Raw genomic sequence first — 13,963 nt, 5'->3', positions numbered from 1 at the left:
ACGAGGAAATGGAAACATATTCCCTGCTCATGGATAGGGAGAATAAACATTGTCAAAATGGCAATACTCCCAAAGCATTATAAAGATTTAACGCGATCCCTATAAGGATACCCATGACATTCTTCAAAGAAATTGATCAAGCAATCCTGAAATTCATATGGAACAATAAACGCCCACAGATAGCTAAAACAATTCTTGGGAAAAAGATGATGGGAGGCATCACCCTTCCCAACCTTAAACCTTACTACAATGCAGTAACAATTAAAACAGCATGGTACTGGAACAAAGGCAGAGCCGCAGACAAATGGAACAGAGCAGAATATCACTACACGCAACCCCAAATGTATGACCATCTAATCTTTGATAAGGGGGCAAGAAATATGAAGTGGAGCAAGGAAAGCCTCTTCAACAAATGGTGCTGGCATAACTGGACAACCACATGCAAAAGAATGGGCTTAGACCTTAACCTGACACCATGCACAAAAATCAGATCAAAATGGGTTAAAGACCTCAACATAAGACCACAATCCATAAGGTACATCGAATACAAGATCGGCAAAACCCTCCACGGTATTGAAGATAAAGGTATCTTCAAAGATGACATGGAACTAAGCAATCAAGTAGAAACAGAGATAAACAAATGGAACTATATTAAACTAAAAAGCTTCTGCAGTACAAAAGACACAGTGACCAGAATACAAAGGCAATCTACAGAATGGGAAAGGATATTTACCCAATACCCATCCGATAAAGGGTTGATATCAAGGGTATATAAAGCACTGGTTGAACTCTACAAGAAGAAAACTTCTAACCCCATCAGAAAATGGGCCGAAGAAATGAACAGAAACTTTTCCAAGGAAGAGATATGAATGGCCAAAAGGCACATGAAAAAATGCTCTGCATCACTAATCATCAGGGAGATGCAAATCAAAACAATCATGAGATACCACCTCACATGACAGAGAATGGCACACATCCAAAAGAACAAAAGCAACCACTGTTGGAGAGGATGTGGGGAGAAAGGGACCCTTCTACACTGCTGGTGGAAATTCCGACTGGTCCAGCCCCTTTGGAAAACAATATGGACAATTCTCAAAAAATTAGAAATTGAGCTTCTATTTGATCCAGCAATACCACTTCTGGGAGTATATCCTGGAGAAACAAAAAAGTATAGTCAAAATGACATCTGCACTTATATGTTCATCGCAGCACTGTTTATAATAGCCAGAATCTGGAAAAAACCCGAGTGCCCGAGAAGAGATGACTGGTTAAAGAAACTTTGGTACATCTATACAATGGAATACTATGCAGCTGTTAGAAAAGATGAAGTCATGATCTTTGCCTATAAGTGCATCAACATGGAAAGTTTCATGCTAAGTGAAATGAGCCAGAAAGAGAGGGACAGACATAGAAAGATTGCACTCATCTGTGGAATATAAAATTACAGAGTAGGAGACTAATACTCAAGAATAGTAGTAGTATATAATACCAGGAGGTTGGTTCCATAGCTTGGAAGGTGGCCTCACACGCTGTGGGAAAGTCATCCCAGATAGAGAAGGGAACACCAAGTAAAATCTCCTGCGTGGGAAGGGAGATGTGTGCTGAAAGTAGACTATAGAGACTGAACAGGATGACCACTCAATACCCCTATTGCAAACCACAATACCCAAAAGAAAAGAGAGACATCAAATTGGAATGCCCTGCCACAGAGGCAGGGCGAGGGGGGCATGGGATTGGGGGAGTGGGAGGGATACTGGGTTCATTGGTGGTGGAGAATGGACACTGGTGGAGTGATGGGCTCTCAAACATTGCATGAGGGAAAAACAAGCACGAAAAGGTGTGAATCTGTAACTGTACCCTCACTGTGACTCACTAATTAAAAATAAATAAATAAATAAATAAAAAACATAGCTACTATACCCTCTGGACTGGAGCAATGGCACAGCAGGTAGGGTATTTGTCTTGCATGCGGCCGACCCAGGTTCGATTCCTTTGTCCCTCTTGGAGAGCCCAGCAAGCTATCGAGAGTATCCAGCCCACAGGGCAGAGCCTGGTAAGCTCCCTGTGGCGTATTCAATATGTCCAAAACAGTAAGTCTCAAAATGGAGATGTTACTGGTGCCCGCTTGAGCATATCGATGAACAACAGGATGACAGTGCTACAGTGCTAACTAAACCCTCAATCGTTTTCATCTTATAAGCTGCATCTTCCCTCTCCTAGGTATTTCATTTTTTCTTTTGTTTCCCTACAAGGACCAGTCACAGCAGTGTAACCCTAATTCAATCTCTGACACCGAACATGGTCCCCTGAGCACTGTCAAGGGTCACTCCTGGGCACCATTGAGGCAGCGCAAAAAACAAGTAAGATGAAAAAACGTATTTTTTATTTCTACCATTTCAAGGACAGTTAGGGCAGAGAAGGGACCACTATTGACAACGATAGTTGGAAATGATCACTCTGTATTTTTTTTTTTTTTTTGCTTTTTGGGTTACTCCTGGCTCTTCACTCAGGATTTACTCCTGGTGGTGCTCAGGGGATCATATGGGATGCTGGGAATCGAATCAGGGTTGTCTGCTTGCAAGGCAAATGCTCTACCCGCTGTGCTATCGCTCCAGCCTGGAAATGATCACGCTGGAAAAGAATTGAGTGCTGAAAGTAGGCAAAGGAATATATATAACCTTCTGATACCTGTACTGTAAACCACAATGCCCAAAAAAGGGGGTGAAGGGTGATAGAGAGAGGGAGGAGAGTGAGAAAGGAGAGGGAGAGAGGGAAAAAGAGGGAGAGGGAGGGAGGGAAAGGGAGGGAAAGGGAGAAAGAGAGAGAGAGAGGGAGAGGAGACAGAGGGAGAGTAAGAGGAAGAGAGGGAGGGAGAAAGAGGGAGAAGAGAAAGGGAGGAAAGGGGAGAAAAAGGGCGAGGGAGAGAAATGCCTGCCACAGAGGCAGACTAGGGATGGGGGTGGGGGTTGAAGGAGGGATGCTGGGTACTCTGGAGAAGAGGAGAGTGTTAGAACACTATATGACCCAATCATGAACAACTTTTTATCTTTGTAGTGAAGTAACTCACTGTGGTTTAGAAAAAAAGAAAGTAAAGGTAAAAATAAATCTTTCTTAGGTACTGGAGCAATAGCCCAGCAGCGCAGCACGTTTGCCTTGCAGTTGGCTGGCAGGGATCTAATCCCTGGTATCCCAAATGGTCCCCCAAGCACTGCCAGGAATAATTCCGAGTGCAGAGCCAATAGTAATCCCTTAGCACCTCCAGGTGTGGTCCAAAACCAACAACATATTATTTCTTAGTGAATGACCAAGAAATAGGCATTTATTTTGCCAGAGCTTTAAGCACTGCTTACCTATAATATCATTTCTCATTTCTTCAGTAATTGGTATTGGTTTAGCAGCATCTGGAGATATATATTTGGTAAAAGTATTCACTGCATCTTGCTCTATACCTGCAAGAAAAGGATAAGGCAACTTCAAAAATCAAAACAAAACTTCAAACCATTAATGGACTATATTTATGAACTGCAGAGCTCTATTTGCTATATGCCAAAGCATACATACACATAACAAAAACATAAAAACACAATTACTTAAATTTTATTACATGTATAATAAAATTAATTCATCATTATAAAACAGGTCTCCATCACAATATTGCACGTTCACTATTTTGTGGCACAAAGAAGTCATATGTGAATTTCCCTACCAGCTAACAAGTTAACCGAAATTATTTATATGTAAATATCTATAAATATTTATATGTAAATATCTTGAGTGCACCCTTGAGAACATAAAGTGACGACTGGATTAGGAAGGAATGGGAGTGAAGATAGATGGTCGGCAACACCTCCGCTTCGCTGATGACACTGTTCTCATTAACACCAAACATTAGCCAATCGGCACGAATGCTGGCCAACTTCAACCACGAGAGTGGAAAGGTCGGATCGCAGCTGAATCTCAACAAAACGATGCTCATGAAAAACGAACTAGTCCCTGAAGCTCCATTTGCTCTCAATGGAACGAACATCTCCGAATGCAGCAGCTATGTTTACCTGGGTCAAGAAATCAACATGAGGAATGACTTGGTGCCAGAACTGCGCAGGAGGAAGAGAGCAGCGTGGAATGCATTCAAGAGTGTCGAAGAAGTGGTTAAGAGGATGAAGAACCTCTGACTCCGGGCACATCTTTTCGATTCCACTGGTCTTCCTGCACTAACACACACCTCAGAGACCTGGGCCCTACACAAACAGGATGACAACGCTATTCGAGTATCCCAAAGAGGAATCGAAAGAACTATGCTATGAGTAACATATCTCACTCAAGTGAGAGAAGGAATCCGGAGCTCTGACCTCCGTTGACGGTCAAGAATCAGGGACGCTGTCTCATTTTCTAAGGCATCAAAAATCAGATGGGCCGGTCACGTAATGCGATTCAGAGACGACTGCTGGACTAGAGCTGTTACCGAGTGGATTCCACAGGATGTTAGAAGACCTCGTGGCCGCCCACCAACTAGATGGTCAGATTTCTTCGTCAAATCCCTAAATGAATGATTTGAGGCTCTTCCTGTTCCTGGAGCAAGCAGGTATCATTGGGCTGCACTAGCATGCGACAGGGACAAATGGCATTGTTACTGGCGCCCGCTTGAGCAAATCAAAGATCAACGGGACGACAAGTGATACAAGTGACAAGTGAAGTATCTTCTCCAAAGTCCCACAATGGAGTATTTGCACAGCAATTGAACAAAGAAAGCTCAAAAACAATTTTATGAATTTACATTTATTTTTTAAATGATTTATTCCTGAATACATTCATTTGACTTTCTACAACCCCAGAAAGTTAAAACAATGAATCTCAACCTTTTTAGATTCAGGATTCTTTATAACCTCAAGATAATATTTTGAACTCTTAAGTTATGAGAATATTGTCTAGAGATAATCAAGTATTTTAAATTAAAAACACCTAGTGATTCTTTTACAGTTACTATCCTCCTAGAAGTTTGTTTTTTGTTTCCCAGGTCATACCCAGGGTGCTCAGGAACTGACCCGGTGGGCTCAGTGGTGCTGGGGATTGAGTCCAGGTCCCCTGCTCGCAAAGCCTGCACCCCGGCCCACTGTGCTCTTTCTCCAACCCAATCTTAATTTTTAATACAAGTTATTCTCTATAGAATTCTCTACAGAATAAGTTGTATTAAAAATAGAATACTTCCCATTTCCTACACACATTAAAATGACATGAACTCAAGGACAGAGATCTAATAAATCTATCTACTCCTCCATAGACATATTTAAGGAGAGACTGACACTGAGTTTCCTGGGAGTATGTGACAATAATAATTACAAGTTCAATTTGGTGCAAGAACCCAAATTTGGGCTGAAGAGATAGTACAATGGGTAAGATGCTTGTTTGGCACACAGCCAACCTCTATTCACTCCTTGGCAACCCATATGGTCCCCTGATCCACTGTCAGGTGTTATCGTGAACACAGAGCCACGAGTAATTCCTGCAACCAGATGTGGCATAAAACAGAAAGGAACCCCAAATTTCCCACTACTGCCTTTGTACCATCTTTACAAATTTAACAACAGTCAAGTAGAATCTTATAATTGTTATGAAATTTTTTTTGATCACACAGAACCCCTTGAAAAAGTCTTAGGAACATCCCACAGGGTGTAGACCATAATTTGAGAAGCCTGGATTGAAATATATTGTTATCCCTACTTTACAGAACAGCAGAGCCTGGCAAGGATATCGTGGTGTCTTCGATATGCCATACACAGTAACTACAAGTCTCACAATTGAGATGTTACTGGTACCTGCTCGAGCAAATCGATGAACAGTGCTACTTTACAGAAAGCTTATGTACAAAAATTCAAAATTATTTATTTGCATCAAAGTGTCAGGGAGAGAGACAAGGTTCAAGCAGTAACACTATACAGTTTTATATACAACTGAAGTTGTTGCCAGCTTCAAATAGATTTTTATAACCAGTGTTTCCCAAAGCAAGTGATAATGCTCCCAGTGGCTTGGGCCACTGGAATAATTCAGGGGGCTGGTAGTAGCTTTTGTTGAAATTAGGGGGTTGTATTCAGCTGGCTTAAAGAAAATAGATTTCTGGGGCAGGAAAAACAGTTCAGTAGGTAAGGCACTTGTCTTGCATGTGGCCAACCCAGTTTGTTACCCCACATCCTGTATGTTCCCCAAACATTCCAGGAGCAAGCCCTGAGCACAACAGAGTGTGGACCCAAAACAAAGGAGGGGTAGGGAGAAGCAAGGAGAAGGAGGAACAAAAATGAGTAAGGAATTAAGTGTACATCTTATGTAACAACAAACACAAGAGACAGCAACAGCAGAAAGGATAAAAAGAATGCCTAAAATAAGTAAAAAAAAAAAAACTAAAAAGAAATGGCAATAATACATCCCATCAACAATTAGTATTTAATAGATTAAAAAATTAATAAGCAAAACCCCATTACATACTGTTTACAAAGGAGTAGACTAAAATTTAAGGGCACAGTGTGTAAGCAAAGGTAAGGAACTGAAGATATTCCATGTAAATAGTAGCCAAAAGAGGAAGCAGGGCATGACTATGTAAATCACAAAAATAAAAACAATCCTCAAGATCTTCTAGCTAAAGCTACTCTGAGAAAGTAGCACAAAGCTGAATGTATCATGCTTTCTGATTCCTACATATGCCATAAAGACACTAACCAAAGTTAGGGAGACAGAACACAGGGTCGGGGCATACGCTTTGCATGATCAGTATCCCCATTCGTCCTCAGCAACACATGCCCCCCTAAGGACCACCAGGTGTATCACCAGCACCACAGGGCCTGAGTAGCTAGCTGTGCCATCTTTGGGTCCAATCATTCAATCACCCAGCCCAGTCGGGTAAGTGATTTCCCAGGATCCTGAGCATTGCTTGGGAGGCCTCCTCCACTCACAGATATCTAGTGCAATGGTACAGAATATAGGCCCAGAAACATACCCTCTTATATATGGTTAAGTCTGTGACAAGAGTGCCAAGATAACACAACGGAGAAATGTAACATCTTCAACAAAGTACGCTGAGAAAAGTGGGCATCCTCAAGCAACTAAAATTAGGGTCATAGTAAGTATTTGGGGCCAAGGATGCAGTTCTAGTCATCAAATACATGCTCTGTATGGGCAAAGTTCTACATTCGGTCCCAGGCCCTGCAGGCCTCTTCCCCACCAACACCATTGGGTGTGGCCACCCAAAACAGAGAAAGTATTTTACAAAGCCAAGACTAAAACCAAGTTTCATGCCTTATACTTTACCACTAAGCCCACCCCCAGTTCCAACCATTTCTTTCTTTCTTTTTATTTTTTTGAGGAGTGATTTATGGGGCCTGAGGATAATATAGGGTATGCTAAACCACATCAAATATGGTCCACAAGCACCACCAATGAGCACAGAGCCAAGAGTAAGCCCTGAGTACCAGAGGGTGTGGCCCCACCACAGCCTCCCCAAATGGAGGACATGCACTTCTATTTCATTCACAAGGTCAAGATAAGGAAGCAAACAATATCTGGTGTGTGTGTGTATACACACACAAACACAGAGAAATATTGTTCAGCTATTTAAAAATAAGGAAATCCTGGATGAACTAGAAACATTATACTGAGATAAGAGAAATAAGTTATGACAACAAATATTTTACAATTCCACTTATATAACACATTTAAAGTACTTAAACTCCAGCAGCAGGAAATAGAATGTGGGTTCGGGGATCGATGGAGAACTGCTGTTAGCAAGTATGAACTATCCGCCCATACAAATTCTATTCTTTCAACAGACATTTACTATATAACTACTATGGGTTAAAACCTCAATGGCTTTGCCCAAAATGTCAATCAAAATGCCTAAAAATCAGAAGCTTGGGTCGTTCCTGAATTTTGGCTTTTCCAACACTAAAAACAGCTGCAAGGGCCCTGGATGAAGCACAGTGGAAGGGTGCCTGCCTTCTATTCTGGAGGCTGCCCTTGGGACACCCAGCTGTTACAACCCCCTATGCCACAATAAGTATGACATCCTGCACTGCAACCAAGAGGATGTCAACCAAGTGTGTAACCCCTGGACATCGCAACAACAAAAGGGAAAAGAAGGAAAAGATAAAGTGAAAGTTAGAATAAAAACTTAAGGACTGGGATAGGGCTCAGTGGAAGATGTCTGCCTCACCTATGTGAGATCCTAAGTGTGAATCTCAGCACAATAATAATAATAATAAAAAAAAAAATCAACCGCCAAACCCAGACAATACCCTCAAATAAAATTCGAAATCTATTTTATTTCAAAAACATACTTCATTTGGAACCAGAAATTTGGTGTTTGAGACCACAGAGATAGTACAGCGTAGTAAAGCAGGCAGGGCCCTTGCCAACCTATGTTTGATCCCCAGCATCCCATATGGTTCCCTGAGCACCACCACGAGTGATCCTGTAGCACAGACAGATCCCAATCCCACCCAAACACACACACACACACACACACACACACACACACACACACACACGCATGCATGCCAGAAAACTTGGTTTTTCATTTATGTTACACATTTAAGAAAAAGGACCAAAAGTACAGCAGGTAGGGCGTTTGCCTCGCACGTGGCCGAGCCCTGTTCGATCCCCAGCATATGGAAATATGGTCCCCTGAGCCAAGAGTTAATTAACTTAATTTAATCAAGTTAATTAATTAATTAATTAACCGCCAGGAGTTAATTCCTGAGTACTGAGCCAGGAGTAACCAGCCCCTAAGCGTCACTGGGTGTGACAGAAAAAGAAAAAAAGAAAAAGAAAAAGAAAAAGGACTCAGGAGATAGTCTGAAGAGTTGGAGCACCTGCCTGCATGCAGAGGCCCAGAACAGCACAGGCTCTCAGGACCACCAAGAGAACCTGGGTCAAACAGCAGCAGGATTAATATAGACAAAAGTGGTTTCTAGGCCCTGGAACATTGCCTGGGAGACCCCTGACCAAAATATAATAAAATCACTAACAGAAAAAGAGAAATAAATTGAAAATAGTCAGGAAAGAAACCTACATAACAGAAAACCCGTGAAATTAAAAAGATAAATATCAACTAATGGAATCCAGACCAGGGCAACAGCTCAAAGGGCTGCATCTCAGGTCTGATCCCAGCCCTCCCCAGTCCTGCAAGCACTATGTCAGGTAGAACCCCCAAACAAAAATCAATTGACATCAAATGCTGCTTCTTTGGAACAAAATAAACTCCTATACTGAAAAAAAGACACAATCACCAACATTAGGAATGAGAGCCCATCTATACAAAACAAAAATTAAAAAAAAAAAGAAATGGCTTAATTACATGCCCATAAATTTGACAATTCCATGAGCCAACCATTTCTTGAAAGCCACTGACTTACGAATGAACAGAGGCTGACGAGACAGTAGAGAAGATACCAGCCTTGCACACAGCCAGTTTGGGCTAGATCCCCAGCAACAAACATCTTCAGAACAAAAATACCAATTCCACATGATCTTTTCCAGAAATGTGAAACCAGTCTTCCCAACTTATTTTAAGGGGGCAGCAAAACTGACCTCCAACCAAACACAGAGGCAGTGGGTAGGGCATTTGCTTTACATTGCAGAGGTCCCCCAACCACCACCAGGGAATAAATATACCTACCCTCTTCCCCCAAAAGGCCACAGACAGTGTATGAAAACAACAAATATGTATCATAAAAACAAATGCAAACATGTTAAACAAAAGAAAATCAAACCCAGACCTGTATTAAGAATATAACATGAGGGTATCTACACCATCAGTTGTAACCCCTCCCCCCACAAAAAAAAGAACATCTATTCTCACTACTCCTTATTTATTTGATTTTTGGCCATACTTGGCCATGTTCGGGGGACATATATGGTGTGGGGATTGAATCTGAATGGCTGCATTAAAGCCAAGTGCCCTGTCACTATATTATCACTCTAGCCCCCATTCTCACTAATCTTAATCAACATGGTATTGGAAATCCAAGCTAGTGCAATGGAAAAGGCGTTAGGTTCTATCCTTGGCACCCCTTCCAGCCCTGTAAATAATAACTTACTCAATAGTGGAGTAGATCAATCTTTAAAGTAGAAGATCAATAAATTAACAGATAGTGACAGAGAAATCATCAATGATCAAAAAAAGGCCATCTACTGTAGGAGTCCAACTATATGTTAGTTAATACATAAAAGGAGATCATTGGTTGCTGGGAATTAGGAAATAAGAGATGAAAATAGAGCACTGAGGATTTTTAGAGCAGTGAAAATACTCTGTATTAGTATCACAATGATGGATACATAGTATCATTCATTACTAAATTACAAAACATACAACATTAAATGAACCATAACAAACTGAATTTTTGCTGATTATGATGTATCAAGGGAGGCTCAATTGTAAAAAAATGTACCACTGGGGCCAGAGCTATAGCATCGTGTAGGGAGCTTGTCTTGCACACGGCTAACCCAGGTTCGATCCCCAGCATCCTCTATGGTCCCCTAAGGACCACCAAGAGTAACTCCTGAGTGCAGAACCAAGAATAATCCTAAACATTATTGGGTGTAACTCCAAATCAAACAAAGGAACATTTTTTAAAATGTACCACTCTGTTGGAAATGTTGACACATGTGTGGGGCAGAAAGGACCCAGGAAATACTAAAATTTTTATACCTCTCATCTATTTTGTTATGAACATAAGAGTGCTCTTTAAAAAAAAAATAAAAATTAGGTGTGGAGGAGGAGGGACCCAGAGAGATCAGATTATGGTTTAAGACACTCACATGTGGCTGACCTTGGCTGGAATTCCTGACACCATATATGGTTCCTTGAGCATCACCAGAAGTTACCCCTTAGCACTGCCAGGTGTGGCCTACCAACATTTCCCACACCCCTCATCCCAAAACCCCAAGTTTTACACACACAAACATTAAATGGAAAAGTTTTTTTTTCTATGCCATAGAGCATGTGGGTCTCATGCATGCAAAACATGCACTCTACCATTGAGCTACATTCTTGGGCCCCCAAAATTAAATCTTCATAGAAAAAAGAGCGAACAAGAAAAGAGTGTCACTTAGCTCTTAAAGAAAAAAGGTAAATAAAAGAGAAAAGAAAAAAAACATGAGGCTGTCTATTCAGGATTCTAGAAGGTTCTAGAAAACAAGAATATAATTTTCAAATGAGAAGGCATTAGAGTAAGAAATTAGCATAACTTCACACAATCAGAAAAGAAAAAAAAGACACCACTGTCAAAAATGCCTGGATTTTACCTCCACACTCACTGTAGACCAAGTTACTTTACTACCCCATTTCCTATGCACAAAACAGGGTAAGGAAGACTTACTTATAATGTGTTGTATAAAATGAAATTCAAGAATAGTACTTAGCAGAAAACTCAATACATTTCAAGTATGGCAAATAAGTTAAAATTTTTCTTCTGAGGGGCTGGAGCAATAGCACAGCAGGTAGGGCGTTTGCCTTGCACACGGCTGACCCAAGTTCAATTCCCAGCATCACATATGGTCCCCCGAGCACCGCCAGAGGTAATTCCTGAGTGCAGAGCCAGGAGTAACCCCTGTGCATTGCCAAGTGTGACTCAAAAAGGGGGGGTGGGGGGGAAAAGACAAGTTAAAATTTTTCTTCTGAGAATTACAGCAAAGTATTAATAAAATTAAGAGGCTGAATGGATTCAGAATAATGGTCTAATTTTAAAAAGGGAGGGACAAGGACTAACACAAGAATTTTCATGTATTTTTTGCACTTCTGGAGACAGAACTCAGGTCTGTGCAGACAAGTCATGCTGAGCCTCAACCCTAGTCCTTACCTGTTCATTTGTGAATTCAGCTAATTTATTGCCTTAGAGATTTCAAGAATTCAATACTCGTTCTGTTTCTTTTTCATACTGATTCTATTTCAGAGCACTTTCCAACCCCCCACCTTTTTTTGCCTTTTGGGTCACCCAGCAATGCTCAGGGGTTACTCCTGGCTCTGCATTCAGGAATTACTCCTTGTCGTGTTCAGGGGACCATATGGGATGTTGGGGATCGAACCTGGGTTGCTGCGTGTAAGTGCTACCCGCCGTGCTATCACTCTGGCCCACAACTTCTTAATTTGAAAGTGGGTGTGTGAAAAAACAATCTATTCCATTCCCTTTGTATCCCCATGTCAAGTGACCAAAAAACAACAACAACAATGAAACAGCAAAGGGACACAAGTATACTTACTTTTCATTAATTTTCCTGATAATTCCTTTAGTGGCGAACAAGGACTATTCCTACTGGCTACTGCAAGTCTAGAGGAGGGTTCTTGGGTTTCAATGGAAACTTGATCAGTTACTGTTCTGGACATTTCAAGATGGAGAGAATGTGTACTATCCCATTCGTGGGAAAGTAAGTGATTCTGGGCGTTGCTAGTTCTACTACTCAGGTCAGTTTCTTCTGACTGTGTTATCAGCAACTGCGCTGAGCTAGAGTCCTCCAATCTCCTGCCAAGAGACTCCGTTGCAAAAGTTAGTGCAGTTTCATGCTTCAGAGATGGAGACACAGGCTCAGCCAAAGAGCTCTGCTTCACTGTGTTCAGACTGTATGCTCTTATTCGGGACCAAGTTGTAGTGTGGAAACTTTCAGCTTCTAACCAAAATTTAACCATATGCTCCATTCTCCGATGTTCCATGAATTGAATGAAATAAGGGAGAACAACAGTGTCATGTAACACTTGCTCAAGAGTCTTTGAAAGACTTGATTTGGTCTCTTGTGTCTGGTAGTCCAGACAAGATCTGCCTAGAAGAAGTAAAAGAATTAGCAGTTCAGTAACAAATTAAGACTGTCAGATTAAATATACAAACACATATATACATATATACACACACACACAAACACACACAAAGATTAATGCTAAGTTTAGCATCCATGGTACCAATGATCTCTTTTAAAATGTTTACTTACCAACAATTTAATGAATAGACAAACAAGAAGAAACACTATGATTTTGGTCTCTAAAATTTGTAAACTTTTGTTACTCAATCCTCCCATGTCTTTTGATGGTAATTCAAACAAAAGTTTTTTGGGGGGCTGGGGATGAGAAGAGAGAACCTCCCAAGTGGTGTTCAGGGGACTTAAGTAATAATTAACCAGATGCAGATTCAGTGAGCAGGATTAAGGGTATGGTGCTGTTCAGGACCTGTGGTTTCAAGAACCACTAGCCCCCAACTCCCCCCAGCCCTAGCTCCAGTGCTTGTGGCCATCCAGGGTCACACCCAGTGGTGCTCTGGAGGCCATACGACATCAGGAATCAAACAAGGCATGTGTTCTAACTATGAAACAATAATAATAATAATCCACTGATGGAGTGTTTTTGTTTCTGGACTATACCCAGCAGTAGCCAGGCTTCTTCCTGGCTCTGTGCCTTCTAGCAGGGCTCAGGGGACCATATGGGGTGCTGGGTCGGCCATGTACAAGGCAAGTACCATTCCTGCTGTGCTCCTGATCTGCCCCACTTGCATCAGGCACTGAGGAAAGAACAAAGGGGCAACTAGGAAACAAGCTGTAGAGCTGGGTTTGGTCAGCAGCAGTGTCTGACCTCCTGACCACCAGCAGGTTTGGAGCCCAGTGGCCTACAAGCACAGCCAGGGTGACACTGGTGGTCCCTGAGAAGTGCCAGACCCAAGCATAAGGCTGGGAGTGGGCCCTGGGCCCCCAAGCACAGTTTGGAGAAGACCCCTATAAAAATGGTGGGTGGATCCCCAGAAACCCTTATTGGGTCCCTGAGCCCCAACAAGAGTGATCCCCGAGTGCAAAGTCAGGAGTAAGACCTGAGCACCACCCCATATAGCCCAAAAACCAATAATAAAAAACAAAATAATAAAATTAATAACTAGGGGGCCAGAGCAATAGTATAGCGGGTAGGGTGTTTGACTTGCACCTACCTGACCCAGGTTTGGTCCTC

At 41.7% G+C, this 13,963-nt stretch overlaps 1 protein-coding gene across 1 annotated transcript in view; it reads right to left on the bottom strand.

The window, feature by feature from the left end:
- Positions 1–13,963, bottom strand: part of AKAP10 (A-kinase anchoring protein 10) — a 73,537-nt gene that overhangs the window by 43,834 nt on the left and 15,740 nt on the right. Inside the window, exons 4-5 of the mRNA XM_055137968.1 lie at positions 12,244–12,798; positions 3,351–3,449 (exon numbers count right to left, since the gene is read on the bottom strand). Coding sequence (XP_054993943.1) covers positions 3,351–3,449; positions 12,244–12,798 — 654 coding nt within the window. The remainder of the gene's footprint in view (positions 1–3,350; positions 3,450–12,243; positions 12,799–13,963) is intronic.

Source organism: Sorex araneus, chromosome 5, assembly GCF_027595985.1.
Source record: "Sorex araneus isolate mSorAra2 chromosome 5, mSorAra2.pri, whole genome shotgun sequence".
NCBI classification, from domain to species: Eukaryota; Metazoa; Chordata; class Mammalia; order Eulipotyphla; family Soricidae; genus Sorex; species Sorex araneus.
The sequence above is the reverse complement of the archived record's forward strand: the minus strand, read 5'-3'. Positions and strand labels throughout refer to the sequence as shown.